The sequence below is a fragment of the Suricata suricatta genome, chromosome 7, assembly GCF_006229205.1.
Source record: "Suricata suricatta isolate VVHF042 chromosome 7, meerkat_22Aug2017_6uvM2_HiC, whole genome shotgun sequence".
Lineage (NCBI taxonomy): Eukaryota > Metazoa > Chordata > Mammalia > Carnivora > Herpestidae > Suricata > Suricata suricatta.
The window spans coordinates 48,009,520-48,028,786 of record NC_043706.1 but is presented as its reverse complement, the minus strand read 5'-3'; the positions used below and the strand labels follow the sequence as shown (position 1 = coordinate 48,028,786).

Below are 19,267 nucleotides of genomic sequence, written 5' to 3'. Positions count from 1 at the left end.
AACCTCCCCTACACCCACACCACAACTATTCACTCATATCTTGATATCTAGAATTTAATATTTTTTAAAATTAAGCTTTTGTTTCATAATGAGTTAATGAAAGGCTGTTCTTATTTATCTAGCTTAAGCATGCATAAAATAAGTTGGTGGGAAAGGGGGATGAGGTGGAATAGTAATGATTTTAAACAAGATTCTTAGATTACTCTTTTCTCCTGAACTTAGGAGGATTGTTGATTTGAAGACTCTAAGGCCATGTAGGTATCATTTCCTTAATTTCCCACGTTTTGGCCCCATAAAGTAGTTGTAGGTAAAAAATAGTAATTTGTGATTTTATCTTTTTATAAGGCACAAAAGCTACAGTGCCCCAACAAAACTGAACATGCTTTTAATGTCTGAGCAGCTTTGAAAGGATTGATTCCAGTGGACAAGATGATTGGCTGGCTCGTCTCTCTGATGAGTATTGAAATACTACTTCTGGCAGGTGAGTGGCGTGTGTTTTGGAGGGATTATAGATAGAGCACAATTAGTGACCTTGAGAACTAGTTTATTGATATTTAAAGTTTTATTTGGGGAAAAGTCTTGAAGTGTCTGCTCTGGGTTTAAATTTTTCTCTGCTTAAAAATTATTTTTTTTCTGTTTAATACTGAGGTGATATATTAAATAGCTATGAATATATGTATTCAAATATATATGAATTAATGGTCAGTTGAGGCTGCAGTCATAATCTAGAGCTTCTAATAATAACTTATAACCTTCTTTTTGGAATTCCTTTTTGAGTCATATGATATAATTCTTTTTAGATTTTATTGCTTTATCTTCCCAAAGGGAATAGTTTATCTTGTCTTAGCAGTTAATGACTGTATTAAACTCTTCTTTTCTCAAATCATGACTCTAATTTTCTCTGTGAATTTGCTTATCTTTGGTATCTTTTTATGGTATTTTTGTTTGGTCTACTTTAGGTAGAAGTTTTGTCTGCTTTAGGTAGAAGTATCTAATACACTTTTTTTTCCCCCCATAATATTTTATTGTCAAATTGTTTTCCATACAACACCCAGTGCTCTTCCCCTTAAGTGTCTAACACACTTTTGAGGGGAAGCATTGGCTGACCTGACTGGAACGGCCTTGGATGATTGTGTTGATGTGACTGATTCCTCCCCACTGTTGGTTGTGCATTATGCCTCCTACATAAATGTACACAGATGCCCTGGGCTAACCAGAGTTAGCCTGGATTCTCCTTTAACTTTCCTGATATAAGAACTGAAAAGTATTCTGTAGATAGCATGTTTCCTACCTAGGACCTCATTGAGGAGCTGACTGATTTTTGATGGATCTTTGAATTGGCTTTATCTTGGCCAAGGCATGTTCAAGAGATCCTCAAAGATGAGGGTTTGCCTGTCAGGCTCCGCCAATGGGGAACCCAATTGGTCTGGCATGTACAGTCTATAGTATTGTTGTTTTCAAGGAAATCCCAGCACTGATCCATGCTTCAGCCTCTCTCCGAGCAGGAAGGTATTTTTTTGTATTTTGAATTTTGTAACCATCTGGGGAGTCCTTCTGATCATATATTCAAAGGGAGGAAACTGGAGGATGGTATGTTGAGACAGGAAGATTGAAATAGGAACAGAGACTTCCAGAAATTTTTCCTCTTCTCTGGGAAGTAGATGTATAAGAAATAAGTGGTGACTAACGTATGACTACCTTGATTAAAGGGTGGGAAAGAGAAGAGATATTATGTATATAAGTAGGAGCCAAATGTGTCTTTGAGGACACTTTTTTTCTTTTCCCCAAAGAAAGTAGGAATTCACGATGGTTCTCGTGAACACTAGGTTTTTAGATGCCCAAGATGAGTGGATGGGTCAGAACTTTACTTAAGATGGAAGTCTTGAGGGTGTCATCCCCAGACCACTAGCACCTGGTCATAATTGTAAATTCTTGGGCCCTACTCTAAACCTGCTGAATCAGAAATTCTGGGGTGGGACCCAGCAATCTGTGCTTTATCAAGCCCTCCTGGTGATTCTGAGGAATGCTCAATTTTGTTGTTAATATATTATGGAAGTAGGTGTATTGAATCTGAACTTCAAAACCAGTGTTTTTACTTATTTACAGTGGCTTCCCTGAGTTTCCACATTGAGCCTGAAGAAGGTAGTCTTGCAGGGGGAACGTGGATCACAGTCATTTTTGATGGTAGGTTTGGATCTTGCCAAATCCAAGTTTCTTACTTATTGGTGTTAAGAATTTTAAATAATATGTCTTTGGTTTTCTTCCTTGGCTAAGAACACATGTAAAAGAGGGCCTGAAGGGTGTTGGACCCACTGACTGACTTCTGTGATTCTTCATGCTCACTTACTAATGTCTCAGACACAGCACATCACACCATTATATTCCTGTGTCCACCTTCTTATCCCCAGCTGTGGGGATGGGACCCTAGGGACCCTAAATGAGATGATATGGAAGCGTGTGGCATAGACCCACTTAGCCATGTGTTCCCCAGAATCTTAGTTACCTTCCTTGCAGATGATTCTATATGTGGGAACTTATATTTTTTTGATGTTTTTACTTATATGGGGGGGGGGAGGGAGCATGAGCCAGTGTGCAAGCAGGGGAGGGGCAGAGAGAAATGGAGACCAAATGAAGCAGGCTCCAAGCTCTGGGCTATCAGCACAGGTCCCAACATTGGGTTGGATCTCACTAGCCGTGAGATGACCTGAGCCAAAGTCGGCCACTTAACTGACTGAGCCACCCAGGTGGCTTAGTTTACCCCCCTGTACCAGGGTAAAGAGTAATTTTTAGGGCTGAAAAATTCCTGTATTTAAGTGGACGGACCTGAAGAGAGAGAAAGTTCTTTTTTTTATAAACTTGTAAATGAGAACATTCATTAACACAGCAGTCATAAATGCATTTGGAAATGAGGAGGAGTAATTTAATCCTTAGGCAAGCTCAGTGTCTTACATTGCCCCTGTGTGGCCATGTTTTTATGTTCTAATGTGTGGATTTTAGCTCTGTTGAGCCTGAAATTCCCCTTTCCCTTGTGTTTAGGTTTGCACTTGGAGCTCCTTTATCCCAGCAATGGTTCTCAGCTGGAGATCGACCTGGTGAACATGGCTATGCCTGCCTTACCGAGCATCCCTTGTGACGTCTCTCCTGTCTTCTTGGATTTGCCAGTGGTGATGTGTAGGACCAGGTACTCCTGGTGTGAGAAGTGTGAGAAGGGTGTGAGAAGATCAGACCGGTTGAGTGCTTTGCTTATCTCTGTAGTTTTTGGTGGAGCAACTCTTGCTGTGACTGCGGTTATCAGCTACAGCTTTAAAAATGTTGCCAGTGAATACACTTCCTCATCAAAGTTTTCTACCAGGGCTCTAGGGCCTAAGGAAGGATGAGAATTTAAGGACGAATTTTGAGAAACTTGAGATATTTATAAGGAGTGGTTGAATTGTGTTTTCAGCGATGTTTCCTTGTTGTTGGTAAGGAGCTCTATCTCTATCAAAATTTTGATAAATGGTACCATTTTGCCATCTAAAGAACTCCTCTTTTGAAATAGGCATAATCGTAATGATTGTGCATAAACCCAAAACCAGTTAGCAAGGAAATTTGCTTTATTTCTCTTTTGGCATAATTTGTACAGGATTCCAGGTAATCTGTTGTCCTACCTAAGGTTTTTTTTTGGGGAGAGGGAGTGGGAGGGGAGCTTAAGCTTCCACTAGTTCATTCTCTTTTAATTTTTTAATGTTTTTTAAATTTATTATTGAGACAGAAACAGCATGAGTGGGGGAGGAGCATAGAGAAAGGGAGACACAGAATCTGAAGCAGGCTCCAGGCTCTGAGCTGTCAGCACAGAGCTGATGCAGGGCTCAAACCCACAAACCATGAGATCATGACTTGAGACGAAGTTGGACGATAAACTGACTGACTGCCCAGGCGCCCCAGTCCACTAGTTCATTCTTTCCTCACTCATATCTTAGAGGTGTGGCATGAAAGTGGATCATTGGTTAAGACAAACATCATTCTTTCCTTTTATTTTCTGTTCCCTTCTTCAGGAAGGCTCCCTGTCTTCCATTTCTGTCTACAGAAATCCGAACCTGCGAATGCCACATCTTCCCTGAGCATACAACAGAGTGTGATCTTTCCCTTCTTTGAAAGGGGGATAAATAGGGGCTGAAATCCAGGTGATGGTTACAATAGCTCTGAGCAGGGAGCGCCATTTGTAATTTACACAAAGGCATGGCAAGTGTGGCCTTAGTGGCCCTGTTCCTCAGGCCTGTGTCTCTCACGACATTAAGCCAGTTCACTTCTCAGATTCATCCTAGAGTTAAGTGCCTTGAGGACAGGAGATGTGTTTAACACCACACTTGTAGTCCTTACAGTACTTAGCACAGTATCTTGTCAGGAGAAGTTGCTCCCCAGATGTCTGTCGCACTGAACTTTCTTAAAGCCTTGCTGTTTTAAAACTGGGTTTCTATTTTCCTTAGGTTTTATGGTATATATGGGTAGAGTTCCTGCAAGAACTTGCCATGAAATACATCAAAACTGAAGATCTAGGGGTGCCTGGGTGGCTCAGTTGGTTAGAGTCTGGCTTTGGCTCAGGTCATGATCTCACAGTTCCTGGGTTTGAGCCCCTTGTTGGGCTCTGTGCTGACAGCTCAGAGCCTGGGGCCTGCTTCCGATTCTGTGTGTTCGTCACTCTCTGCCCTTCCCCTGCTCATGATCTGTCTCTCTCTCTGTCTCTCAAAAATAAAATAAAATGTAAAAAAAGAAAAAAAACAAAAAACCAAACCCCCCCCCCAAAACCTTGAAGATCTAGCTCCTCAATCCCAACATACTAATGATTTTATTTTTCAAAAATGTTTATTTTTGAGACAGATGGGGATAGAGAGAGCTGAGGAGGCACAGAAGGAGAGTTAGGCAGAGAGTCCAAAGCAGGCTCCATGCTGACGGCAGAGAACCTGATGCAGGGCTGAACTCAGAAACCCCATAAACTGAAGTCTGCCACTTAACCGACTAAGACTGAGCAGTACTAACTCGTAATTAGTATGGGTGCCCCCATAGTAATGATTTTAAGATGCACCATTGATGTAAATAATCTTTTTAGAGGAAAAGAAACACTATGCCTTACATGTAATCATTGTTTAGAAAGGGAGTATCAAAGTCAGTTAACACTCAAATGTGAAAAAAATGTACATTTTATCATCAGTACTATCCTATTCATTATCCTAAAAATGTATCTGCTTTCACCAAAACAGGCATGTTAGCTCTAAATCAGCACTGTCTAATCAAAACATTATGCAGGCCACAAATGTAATAAAAAATTTTCTAGTAGCTACATAGAAAGTAAAAAACAAGTGAAATGAATCTGGAAATTTATTTAACTCTACATATTCAGAATATTGTTTCCTATGTTATCAGTATACCAATTATTAATAATATACTTTATATATTGCACACTGCAAAGTCCAGTATATATTTTACACTCATAGCACATCTTGTTTGGGACTAGCCACATTTCAAGTGTTCAGTAACCACCTATGGCATTGGATGGTGCAGATTTAAATATCTAAGGTCATACTGAAGGTTTTGGTGAGAAGGTTCGGAGAGGCTGCACTTCTTAATGCTACCTCCTTATTCATCATATTCCCTCTCTTACAAAAATCAACGGGAATGGCAACATCAAAGAGACAGAGAAAGCACTGTGATAAAGAGGGGAGATGGTCTAGGACTTTCTTAATGGATATACATAGTGTTCACAAGCTGCTTGAATATTAGGAAGTCAAGAATTTTTTTGGCAACATGAAAAATCAATCCCTTTTATCAGAAAGAGCTTAGGATTCAAGTCCCTGACCTGTGGTGCTCACATACACAAACATCTTAATCCTAGTTTCCATTAAATTTTTTTTGACCTTTCCAAATAGATTATCTATTAGTGTCCCTTTCAAGTCTTAAAGTCCTATGAACTTACGATTCTGGCAAACAAGACAGATTTGTTTTTAGTTTTAAGGACTTGCAGTAAAACAAAGACAACATCTTGCTGAAGGATCCAATCTTTAAAGTCCCATGGGTGAGTGGATCTAGAAGGCAAATGGGTAGATGCAGGAATCCTTGGTTAGTGCTGTTTTGCAGGGGCAGGGATGAATTTTGAAGTGGTCAGGTGGGACAACTGGTTTGGTAATTCAGTCTTTGATTCACAAGGATGTCCTCTTTCTGTCCTCAGGTCTCTGCTGTCCGAAGCACAGGAGGGGCTGTACTACATGGAAGTGCACTCTGGGGGACAGGTGGTAGGCAGTCCAAATCCAGGACCGCGGGACGGCCATACTTTCCAGGTGCGTTCTGAGGATGGAGGAATGTGCGTTTGCCGAGTGTGAGGGTGTGTTTGTGCTGTCGAAAGGCATGTTATAAATCAGTCTGTCTGTTTAGCCAGGGTAAGGAGAAAGGTAGATGGTAGTTGTGGTGGGGTTTGAGTCTGCACCAGTGCACATTTTGAGTACTTGTGTGCCAGGCTCTATGTTTGTTAATTTGATGTTCACGACAATTATATGGGGCAGCTATTTATTATCCTGGTTTTACAGTGACTCGAGGCTCACAGAGATGAAATAATTTGCCCATCTCATCAATAATTTGCCTATGTCATCTAGGTAGTAAATGGCAGAACTAGGATTTTAAAAAATTAGTTTTTATTGACATACAATGTCCTGTTAGTTTCAGGTGTATATCCTAGTGATTTGCTATTTTTATACATTACAAAATGATCCCCATGATAAGTCTGGGTTAGAATCTGTCATCATACAGAGTTATTACATTGTTGACTATATTTCCTCTGCTGGTGGGAATGTAAATTGGTATAACCACCGTGGAAAACAGTAAGCAGGTTTATCAAAAATATTAAAAATAGAAATATGATCCAGTAATTTTCCTTCTGGATAATTATCTGATGAAAATGCAAATATCAATTTGAAGAGATCTGCACCTCTGTGTTTATTATTTACAATAGCCAAGATAGGGCAGCAGACCAGATGTCCATCAATAGATGAATGGATGAAAAAGATGGGTGTGTGTATCTATTTATATATATATATGTATTTATACATCTATCTATGTAGATATATGTATAATGGAATGTTAGCCATAAAAAGAATAAACTCTTACCATTTGCAACAACATGGACAGAACTAGAGGGTATTGTGCTAAGAAAAATAAGTCAGATAGAGAAAGACAAATATTGATTTAAGTAAAAATATGATTTCACTTAAATGTGGCATCAAAAAGAACTAGGACTCTAAATCTTCACCTAAATTAAAGCCCAAAAAGGAGCCACAAAGATGATCATCATAACACTGTGTTTCATTTTATAGCAGCAATTCCCCTGAATCTTGGTAGGCTGACAGAACTCGGGACTCAAGTTCTACCTCCCTCTCTGCTTTGTGCTCTAGATCTGCTACTCTTTCCAACCCAAGATTGAAAGGGCATTTGCTGATGGCATTCTCCTTCAAGGTCAGAGTCAAAAGGAAGCAGAGGGAGAGTTGATGAGCTAATCCCTAACTTATTTTGGAGAAGCAATATGCATACTTGGTCTTAATTTTATGTTTGGTTCAGCCTATTGTCCATGTCAGGTTAGTTTTACACTAGACTCTGAAAAGGAAGGCCCTAGACTTTTCATAAAAGGCTGAGATATGGAAGTGCTCCTTGTGATGGTTGTACTTCCCATAGGGTACCTCTGTTGAAGGGCTGCTCATAACAGTATTAGTCATTAATGCTCCTTTAGACAAGACTTCATCCCCTAAAATCATCCCTGTTACCATCCACTGTTTACATAGGCAGTCCATTTACAAATTGGGAATTTGCTGTCACTTCACATTTAACAACTTGTTTCACACTTCAAGAGAAGCTTGTTTTCTGGAATCTTGCTTCTGCACATATGCGGCAGAAAGAAAAAAAATCATTCTTATTAAGACCCACACCACCTCTACACTGTCTCTGTAGATGGAACAGCAGATGGATGGCTAGGCACCCTCCCTAACCACCATGCTGTTTTTGGTTTTGATGTTCCTTTCACCCCAGATAGTAGTTTTCCTACTTATTAAAGATCGGAAAGGAGAGCAAGGGGAAAGAAGAGAAGCACTTCCTAAAATTGCACATTAAAGAAAACAAGTCCTCGAGTGCTTCGCCTAGCTTGGCGAGTTGATGAAAAATCACCAGGGGATGCAGTTAATGAGAGGCATTCCAAGCTAAATAAAACACGGTGTGTCTCTTTGTTTTGGGACTGGGGGAACCATGAGTATTAAAAATTAATTCCATCTCTCCAGTCCACTTCAAAGAGCCTGCTGCAGGCGCTGACAAGTTTGAACAACTCACAGAAGGTTCATCAAGCAGCTGGTGGCTGTGGCTTCGCTATCCTAATCTGCTGTGTTTCCTCTCCCCCATCTTGCTGCCGCTGACCTCACCCAGGCTCAGGGATCAGCATGCGGGAAGCTTGATTCGGAAGCTCATTAATTTTTCACTCTGTCGTGTCTCCAGCTTGGTGGGTGGACGGAGCCTGTTTTCCTTAGAAATGTACCATTTTTATGTCCTGTCAGCTCAGAGGGAATCACAAGTGAAGCTCTTTCTGAGGTTTAACTCTGAGCCACCCCACCATGTTGAGGAATGGGAGGGAGTGATCAAGGAGTCCTACTCCCGCTGCTGCACTTCTGGTGGAAGGCTCACAGACTGAGTAATAGATCTTACATTTCAAGCTGGAAATCCAGAGGCATATGCCCTTATTTGGTCTGGACTTGACTGTACTTTTGCTGCAGTTTTTAATGTCTGTGAAGATGGGCAGTGACCACTGCTATACCTCATGAGGCTCCTAGGATCTATTTCCAATGGCAGTGAGAATAGTGTGAAGGGCACCGCACTGAGCTGTGAAGGCCAGGGTGCAGGAGGAGGCTGGGAAGTGAGGGTGTGGAGCGTATGTTTGGCAGGTGCATGTGGCATTGCATTAATCCTTATCTTTCGGTGAGGTCAGCACCAGCTCCCAATTGGTGAGGTCATAGCATTCTTACTTTGACCTTCTGACTTTACATACTTGCTGTGACCTATTCTCTAACCCTCTCCTTTAGAAAGGAGGAAACTAGTTTCGATGGTGGGCTAGGTAGCCTTGTGAATCAATACGTAAAACTGACACTTGCTGAACCACCATCAGCTTCATTGAAATGTCTGTTGGTTCTCTCTTCTGATTAGGGCTGCTGATTAACAATGGAGTTATTCTTTGGTGATATTCTGCCTGGGAAGCTGGACTCCTGGGATGCTGGAAGCAGACCAAGCCAAACCGGTTTCTTGCACTTGACTTGCAAGTGGGAAGCAGTGTAGTTTTATGGGGGAATGAAGGCTGCCTAGGCATCTAGAGGAGGTTGAGAATGAGGGTAGTAGGAGAGGGAAACCAAATCTCTTCCTGAATGTCATTAGCTTATGGTCATACCTTGACCTGGTCAGCCCATCCTGTTTCTCTGTTCACACTGGCCCTGACTATGAAATGCATTAGTCTTCAACTAACTCAGATGTCTATAGGTGAAATGGAATTCCTGGAATTGTCTTTTTCTTCCCTCTATTTCCAGGTGCCATGTCAATCATCTCAGATGGGGCCACTCTATTCATTCACAAAAATTTGAATGTCTTCTATGTACTATGCTATGCACCAGAATATAACCATGACTGAGTAAGGCACTGTCCATGCCTTTCTAGAGTTTGGTAATTAGAGAATATACTTTGGGGGAAGGGACATAGAAAGATTATTTGGAAGGCTGGGACCAAGCTTTCATAGGCTTCGACCTCTTCTTCAGGGCTATTTTCCTCCTTCTCAAAGAGTAATGTTGCTTCCCATGCCTTTAGTCATTTGAATCCTTTTTTTTCCCCCTGATAGGCACCATCCATTTTCTCAACAAACATCTCACTTGTGTGCCTACACAATTTCTAGTTTTTTGTAGCTTGCTCATTCCTACCAAGGTGTTGACTGATAATAATTTAAGTCACAATCCTTTCAATTTAAGTAAGCAAATTCTTGCCTAGAAAAGTTAAAAAAAATTCTTCAAGATTCCAAGATCCCAAATTATAATAATGGAATTCTAAAGGTGACCTACCTACCTAACTTTTTGGTGACACGTTTTCCTGGGTACAGCAGGTAGGCTGTTTGGGCAATATGGTGCAGGACACAGAGCTATGTGACCTTGATAACATTCCCTTTACTTCTCTGTGGAAAATCCATAATAATGTGTTACTTCTGCTTCACAGATCTATTATGGGGATAAAAAGAAATAGATATAAATTGATTTGAGGAAGTGTAACCATTTACCACCTTTGACTAATATTCAAGGAGGAATGACTTTTGTTTCTTGTCTATGGATGTGATGTTCTAATGGAATGCTCCCTTCTGATGACCTTTCCTGAACAGTTTTCCAGGGCTCACACACCCATTGTTTACCAAGTTACACCACCGAGTGGAGTGCCAGGTAAGAAATCTCCCATTTGCCAAAGCTATTGAAAACTCTTCTACCCAGGCGGGTGCTCTCTATAAATGGGAACACCGAACTTCTCTGATGCTGGTTTGAAAATAATGTCAACCTCTGGTTTATTTTTAATCTGGTTTGGTTTCACCTGTGGGCACTTTGCCTCTGTGACTTCACTGATCACAAAAGTAATTCAAACTCAAAAAGGAATAGAGGGCAACAAAATCAAACCAGTTACTGCCAGAGCACAGAAGAAGAAGAGATCATCATTGTTCTTAATTTTATAATCATCCGCATAATAGTAAACCATTTTTGAACTTCACTGTGAGCCAGGCTCTGTTCTAAGCATTTGACATATATTACCTTACTAGATCTTCACAAGAACCTGATGATAAGGGGAACTATTATTCTCATTTGCAGATGAGGACACGAGGTACCAAAAGGTTAAATAACTTGCTTAAAGTCAGCTATTACGTACAGCTGGGATTTGTACCCGCCCAGGCAGACCCCAGAGTTGGCAGGTGTACCCAATGATTCGTTCTGTGTTGAGTGGTATTGCATACCACATGCAAGGCCGTCAACCCTGATCCTTACTGGGGGGGGGGGGTGGCGTGGTTATTTGTGAGTTAGAGGGCACACAGGCATGCAAAGGCCTAAGGAGAGAAGTGAAGAGGGGAGAGAAGGCTGAGATTTACATAAAAGATGGGATTGTAGCTAAGAAATATTCAAGAATTGCTAAGCTTGCTTTACAACTAAGTAGTAAACACAGCTAGGATTATATATAACTCGCTGTCTGATTCTTGGCAAATTCCTAGGTCTATTTCAGATTTTCCCTTTGTTCAGGGTTTCCAGATGGTGTAATTACGGGAATACAAATTACTAAATGTTTATATGTAGTTGTGTCTAAATGCATAAACTCCTAGTTTTGAAGGGCTTGACTGCTCAAGAATGCCAAAATGAATATCTGAGTTGCTGAAAAGTATTTGTACTTTGTGTGTGTGTGTGTGTGTGTGTGTGTGTGTGTGTAGACACAAGATTATGTGTGTATTTAAATTATATCTGGAAGACTATGATGCCAGCATGATTTTTTTATGCGGGTTATTCAGAGATCTGTTCCTTTACATTTGTCTGAATAATCAAGACACAATCATGTTTTATTAAAAAGAAAACGTGGTCCAGAATCACATGCAAACGTTTGGGTCCCTGCTGCTCTGGTGTCAGAAAGCTCTTGTTTAGATGGCAGAAGTCTGCAGGGTGAGGGATGAGGAGGGAGCCTGCCATGAGAGGTGCGAAGTGGGTTGTTGGCTCACCCGGATCTGTCAGGCCCGTTTTTCCCACCCAGTCTGAGAGCTGCACAGTCTTCTGCCTTCTGGGGGAACGGTTGGTGGCTGGCCTTGTTCGAGCAGTCCCTCTGGGCAGGATCCACATGGCGGCATCTTTGAAATGACTTTCCAGACGATTACTCTCATTTCATTTGGGAAGTCTGCCCAGAGTAGCAGCCAGGGAGATGGGGGAGGTGGGGGGAACAGGAGAGATGACATTCCATTAGCAGTTGAATTTCTATATGTGGTTAACGGTCCTCCACTGTGACGGAGAATCACCTGGCACCATGGGCTGGCTTAGCCATTTCTCAGCCTCTATTGGGCTTCTTTGTTTAGAAGCAAGACAACAACTCACAGAATTCCCAATTTCTAGAATTTATTACCCATTTTTAAAATTTTCCCCAACAGAACTAGAAATTATGCCCACCAAAAGCCAGGAAATCAATACTTTAGCTCTATTAAAATGAAGGGAAGTTATTATGCCAGTTGTTAACAGTAGCAAAGAACTCCAGAGTCTAGGCTTTTCTCCATTTCTATGACCTTTGTCTAAGGCATTAGGTTCCCTCCCCTTCTACTCATTCACCTGTATAGTGGCTCTCCTATTTTCTGGAAGGTTCCCATGCTTTCAGTGCTGGTCAGTCATCCAATGACCACAGATAAAAGTCATCTTGTATTAATAAAGCTTGCACAGTGTGAAGGGAACAACTTGGTAATGTTCTTTTGTGACTTTAAATGTGGCCATGAAGAGATTCAAAGTCTTGCATCTTCAGTGACTTCATGAGCCCCTTAAGTGTTCTTTCCTTTTCTGTCTTTGAGGTTTTACCTGATTAACCAAAACCGCTCTCATCTCTTAACATTGTTTGTGATGCTACAAGATTACAGTATATATGGCTAATTTCCTAATTATTTGGAAGGTATACGTTTTTAGGTTGTGGGGTTGTTTGGTGAAATTGAACTATATCACCTAACTATGGCGTGCTTACTTAAAACTTTGCCTCATGTGGTTCTACAGAACTGAGTTTAGGTGTTTTCAACTGTGGAAGAAATCAGCTCATGTAGCATCCGGTAGGGGCCCCCAAACTCGTTTTGAGAAAGAGTTACATCATCAATTATGAGCAGATTGGGTAGGGACAGTACCGAGAGTATGCCTTGCAGAGAAGGGGATTGCTGATGCCTGCACTTCCTCTTAAACTTGAACTCAAAAAAGGGGGTATTAAGTAAATACTTGTTACCTAGTGGAAATCCCTGTGAGTCACGTAGAGGAGACTCAGCAGTAGAAGTCATCCATTTTCAGTGGGCAAGACTGACACCCATTGTTCGCAGATCCCCAATTACCCTACCTTTAAACATGAGCATATTTTTTGAATGAATGAGATGTGCAATTGACCATCCTTTAAGCCGTAATTCTGTGCTATCTCATGCCTTCCTTTCTTAGTTCCCATCCGTTTGGGTCATCCTTGACAGGTATCTTTTGTTCTGAGATACAGAAAAAAGTTTAATACCCCTGAATACTCATCCAGATCATGTGACATGAATCTCCTCAGTTTTCCATGTTAGCAAGTGTCCAGGGGAAAGTTTCCTGACATGCAGCACACTTTGTTCTTAAATCCCTGGTAGGTGATGATTTACACTTATCCAAGAGGATAGAACAAGTCAGTGTGTGGAAATGGGCTTTTTCTCCGGAAAGCCTCAGGCTAAATAGAACAGGGAGGAAGACCTGTTCCTGCTTCTGTGCTCCATGCATAGCTGATTAACTCTGGGTTTCAATAATTATTTTAGGCTTTTTAATGTGTAATATTGATCGTTGGATCATAGGTGGGGCTCCTTTCCTGTTGTACAGTTTGTAAAAAAGCACTAATATTCTGAGTCATGACCAGTTTGTTTGTATCAATAGATGGCACCAAAAAGAAATAATTTGTTATTTACAGTATGAACTAAGTGTATTACATTTCAAAAATTTTCTTAAAACAGGAAAACTAATACATGTGTATGGCTGGCTTATCACTGGAACATCAGAAACCTTTGATTTTGATGCCGAGTACATTGATAGGTAAGCCTGTGTTAGTTGCTGTATTCAACTAGTTACAAGTATGTTGGATTGTTTCCTGACACCAGCTTCCCCGATGGCAATAAATTCTGAGCAGTTGGCACAGAATTGCTGTTTTCCTGTTTGCAGTTTATGGTCCCTGGTGAGCTGGGCTTCAGCAAACTTTGTTAATGTAATTGCAACTGGTCGATTAAGTTGGTCCATTTATTTACTGACAACTAGTCACTCTGGGCTCAGTGTGAATTGTGCTGTAACTGCATCTGTGGGTTTTCTTTTTTGATTCTTCCCTTTCTCTTCCTGTCTCTCAGGCTGAAATAATTTTTTTTTAAATAAAATGAAGCATAAACCCAAAAGACCATTAGAACTTCCTTGTTGGGTTGGTATCCATTTGCCCATTTAGGAATTCTGTTAGTGTGATCAGAGGAAAATGTGGGAGAAGGTCCTGAGAGCCATGGAGTTTTACTCTTTTTCTGGGAATGATGAGAATGGCCAACATGACTTTATAATGGAAAGTGGTGCTATTAAAATCATGGGTGCTAGGGAAAGAAGAGAATAAGAGGGAGTGTGTTGAAGTTGTTTGGGGGAAGCTTTAAGGAACTGTGATTTTGCAGCATCTGAAGTGGTTACAGCTAGGATTGATAAGGTAGAAGAAACATGGTCTTACTATAGCTGAGCGGATTCTATATACTTGTATCTAGTTTTCCTTGTATTCCTGGAAAGGATGAGGGTATCATTCTCTATTATGTCATATATCTGTGATTCTGCTTTATCTCTGTGATTCTGCCGTAGCTGAAGAGAACCTGATCTGGCTACTTTCCAGATCTAAATTTTTGGCATTAAGTATATTTCTGGTTAACTCGTCTTGAAAGGAAATGACTCTTTCTGTGGAGGATAGAAGCTCCAAGTGCATCCTTAATAATATGCCACATTCACTGCTTGGTCCCATGTCAGCCTTGGTCAGGGATACAGCATTTGAAAGGGGGAATGAAGGCATTGACTCTACAGTAGTTCTGTGTAGTCTCGATGTAGACAATGTGGAGATGATGAAGATTTGGCGGGGGAAGGGAAATGTAGTTTCTACAGTGTGAAAGTGCGAATCATGAAACAGTGCTATGCACGCTTACCTTCAGGCTGAGAGGTGATTCAACATCTCAGGGGACAGGTTTTGGCCACCTGTAGTGATGACCCTTAAATCCAGAGAAAAAGGCTCATAACACTGTTTCCTCTGAGTTTTTCTAGGAATTTTTACTGGGAGTCTTCCACTATTGCCTCTTGTCTTTTTTCTCTTACTTTTTATCCAGCCCATTGATCTTGGAAGCTCAAGGAGACAAGTGGGTCACAGCCTGTTCTCTTGTAAACAGGCAGACAGGAAGCCGGTGAGTGTCTGCCTACATACATGCTTTTAGGTTCTTCCACATGGGTTTCACATACAGTTTTGTTTTTTTAGAGAGAGTGAGAACGTGAACAGAAGAGGGGTAGAGGGAGAGGGAGTGGGGGAATCTTAGGCAGGCTCCACACCCAGTGCAAAGCCCTACTCAGGGCTCCATCTTCCCATCTGTGAGATCATGGCCTGAGTCCAAAGCAGGAGTCCGATCAGCCCAAATCTTGGAGAGCCACCCAGGCGCTCCACACACACGATTCCCCTCCCCCACCATTTAAAAAAAAATATAGATCACCCATAAGGGCTGACTACCTTATCTTTAGATTTACTGGAAGATACATGGTAATTGATTCAAAGTGTGAATTGAAGTGGATTCTGAAACCTTTCTTGAAAACAAATAGCTAATACTATGTACTCCTTATGGGCCAGGCCCTGCTTTGACACTTTTATATTGAAGTGACTCAGTATCCTTGTACATATGGTGATTAGTCCCACCTTATAGATGAGGAAACTGAGACTGAGGCACAGAGAGATCAAATAATTTGCCCAAAGCCTTGAGGAAGTGGCAGAACTGGAATGAGTGCCTGGTCTAACTAGCCAGCCTCCAAGTTCATGCTCTTTTTTTTGTTCTTAAATTTTCTTTGTTTATTTTTAAGAAAGAGAAACCATATGAGTAGAGAAGGGCAGACAGAGAGGGAGATACAGAATCTGAAGCAGGCTCCAGGCTGGGAGCTCTCAGTGCAGAACCAAGCATGAGGCCCGAACTCAGAAACTGCGAGATCATGACCTGAGTCAAAGTCAGATGTGGAAACTGACTGAGCCACCCACCCAGGCACCCCTCCATGTTCATAGTCTTTACCACTATACTATAATGACTAACTGAAGGGGGAAAATGAAACAAAACAAAAATTTGTTTACCTGTTAAAATGATAGTTTTTCTAAAATGTTTATTATTGAGAGAAAGCGAGTGAGAGCGAGTTGGGGGAAGGGGCAGAGAGAGAACGAGACCTAGAATCTAAAGCTGGCTTCAGGCTCTGTGTTGACACACAGCTTAAACTCATAAACGGCAAGATCATGACCTGAGCCAAAGCTGGATGTTTAACCAATTGAGCCACCCAGGTGCTCCCCAATGACAATTTTTGACCTGAGTGTTTACATACTTATAGTTTAGCTAACCAGTATTTCACTGGATTTTCACTTCCCTCTGGACTGAGTAGATTAACCTTCTCTTGAGGTCATCATAAGAATTCTACTCTATGGCTTAGTTTTTTTAGGACTGGCATTTTTGTAGAGCCAAATTCTATAATGTGGTTTCTTCCTGGTATCTTCAGTTTGTTTGCTCAGATTGTCCTTTTTTGGGTTCACACTTGATAATAGATTTTTTTCTCTTATTTATTTTTTAAAAGAATTAAAAAAATTTTAATGTTTAGTTTTGAGAGAGAAAAACACAAGCAAGCGGGGGAGGGGTAGAGAGAATCCAAAGCAGGCTCCAGGCTCTGAGCTGTCCTCACAGAACCCAACGCAGGGCTCGAACTCACAAGCTGAGCTGAAGTCGGACCCTTAAACGACTGAGCCACCCAGGTGCCCCAGTGATCATTTAAAAGTTTTGCTGTCTTTGTTGTAAAGGTTTTGGAAATAATGGAGAAGTCTGAAAAGAGGTTAGGAGCAAGTTAAATTTTGTCTCCTGTGCTGCATGCTTAACTACTAGCCTACATATTGACAAGAACTCTAGTTAGTACTATTCTAGTATTTGCTCTCATAAAGTCATTATGCCTTTGGTATTTACCAATTTGTGCTGGCCAACTGATCTTTTTTAAATTTTTTACTTCCTGGCTAAAGAGTCCGAACTTCTGAATGGAGTTGTCTGGTGATTCTCACCTCAGGTTCTGGTTCTCCTTCTAGCTATCCTCTTCAGGAAGACCATGGTTTTGGGACCCTGCAGTGCCGTGTGGAAGGCGACTACATTGGTCTGTTCAAGAAGTGGCATAAGTTTAAAGTCTTATCTGTTTTGTTTTCTGTATCAGAAAAATACTATTTCAAGAATGCTTCTCACAGGCATGAAAATCGTTAACTACCATCTATTGAGAACTCCTTAAAAGGGTATATGGAACAGTTTAAGTAGAAACTAATTTAATTCTTACAATAAGTGGGTTGGTGAGGCTGGTAGAATTACTTTCCCTTTATAGGTGAGAAAAATTGCAGTAGAGCTGGGTTTACCATGTTTATTCTAACTGTAAGCCTGCTGTAATACTTATCTGCTTTGTGCTACATTTATCCTTTATTGTTGGAAGTCCATGCTGATGGTACTAAGTCTGGGAGGTGTTTATTTGGGGTACTGTTAATGTAATTACAGGTTTAGGAAGTCACTTGGTGACCCCTGGAGTCCTTGGGTTTATGGTATCAATGGTCTGGTGCAGACTCCTGTGTTAATGTCTCTTTCTTTTTGTTACAGGCTCCCAGAATGTTAGTTTCTCAGTATTTAACAAAGGAAAGTAAGTAACTAGGAGTAAGCAGATTTATTGTCATCTTCTATTATCCATCTCTTTGTTTTGCTTACTTTTTGAAACTTTTATGATGGAAAACTCCAGACAGATTAGTATCCCATGTACCTACTTGGTTTCTTTTACTTAGGTGAATACAATTGTGTCTTACACATTCATCTTGAGGTGATGTAATGTTTCAATAGGTTGATGGCACAAAATTTTGGGAATTATGTCTTAAGTAATCTCATAATACTGTAAATTTAAAACAGAATATAGTTCCATGAAATGCATTGTACCATTCCAGGAAATGCCTTCTTCAAGATGGAAGGGATCCAAATTTCATAGAGCTTCAAAGAGTAAATTATGATTCTGAATGATTCCTGCATGCCTTACCTAATGTTCTGAAATGATATAATTTGTCAGGGATTTTCTTTAAAAGTGTACCATCTAGCTGATACTGATCTCATTGTGGTGATAGGGACATATCACCTGCAGTCACATAGCCCCAGATATGGAGGCTCTCTTTTTCTCTCAAATTCAGGAAGGAATAACACGTCTATTGCGTATCTACCATAGGCCAACTCCTTACCAGGCCCTCTCTCATCCTCATTCTATTTAATGCTTATGACACTGTGACGTAGGAGTTACCATTGCCATACAAAAACTTTCTGAATCACAGAACACCCTTTGCCTCATTGTATCATTCTCTGTTCATCAAAGGGAGCTGGTAGCTAAGCTGTTTTAAAGATCAGGAGACAACAAACCGGACAACACAGAAGAAATGGACAAATTCCTAAATGCACATGCACTGCCAAAACTCAAACAGGAAGAGATAGAAAGCATGAATAGACCAATTACCAGTGAAGAAATCGAATCCATTATCAAAAATCTTCCAACGAATAAGAGCCCAGGGCCAGATGGCTTCCCAGGGGAATTCTACCAGACATTTAAAGCAGAGCTCATACCCATTCTTCTCAAACTATTCCAAAAAATAGAAATAGAAGGAAAACTTCCAAACTCATTTTATGAAGCCAGCATCACCTTGATCCCCAAACCAGACAGAGACCCAACCAAAAAAGAGAACTACAGACCAATATCCTTAATGAATACAGATGCAAAAATACTCAACAAGATACTAGCAAATTGAATTCAACAGCACATGATCATGATGGATAATTCTTTTTAAGTGGGATTCATTCCTGGGTTATAGGGTTGGTTCAGTATTCACAAATCCATCAATGTGATCCATCACATTAACAAAAGAAAAGATAAAAACCATATGATTCTGTCAATAGATGCAGAAAAAGCATTTGACAAAATACAATACCCTTTACACGACAGCGGTGTCCACTCTCACCACTGCTGTTTAACATAGTGTTGGAAGTCCTAGCATCAGCAATCAGACAACAAAAGGAGATAAAAGGCATCAGAATTGGCAAAGAAGAAGTCAAACTTTCACTTTTTGCAGATGACATCATACTCTACATGGAAAACCCAATTGACTCCACCAGAAGCCGCCTAGAACTGATTAATGAATTCAGTAAAGTTGCAGGATACAAAATCAATGT

The 19,267-nt window shown here is 40.7% G+C and overlaps 1 protein-coding gene across 1 annotated transcript in view; it reads left to right on the top strand.

Annotated features, from left to right (window-relative positions):
• Positions 1-429: 429 nt before the first annotated feature.
• PKHD1 (PKHD1 ciliary IPT domain containing fibrocystin/polyductin) overlaps positions 430-19,267 on the top strand; it is a 466,767-nt gene continuing 447,929 nt past the window's right edge. The window contains exons 1-9 of the mRNA XM_029945445.1: positions 430-481; positions 2,107-2,184; positions 3,037-3,181; positions 6,203-6,311; positions 10,412-10,469; positions 13,760-13,838; positions 15,137-15,211; positions 17,119-17,183; positions 17,669-17,708. Coding sequence (XP_029801305.1) covers positions 430-481; positions 2,107-2,184; positions 3,037-3,181; positions 6,203-6,311; positions 10,412-10,469; positions 13,760-13,838; positions 15,137-15,211; positions 17,119-17,183; positions 17,669-17,708 — 701 coding nt within the window. The remainder of the gene's footprint in view (positions 482-2,106; positions 2,185-3,036; positions 3,182-6,202; positions 6,312-10,411; positions 10,470-13,759; positions 13,839-15,136; positions 15,212-17,118; positions 17,184-17,668; positions 17,709-19,267) is intronic.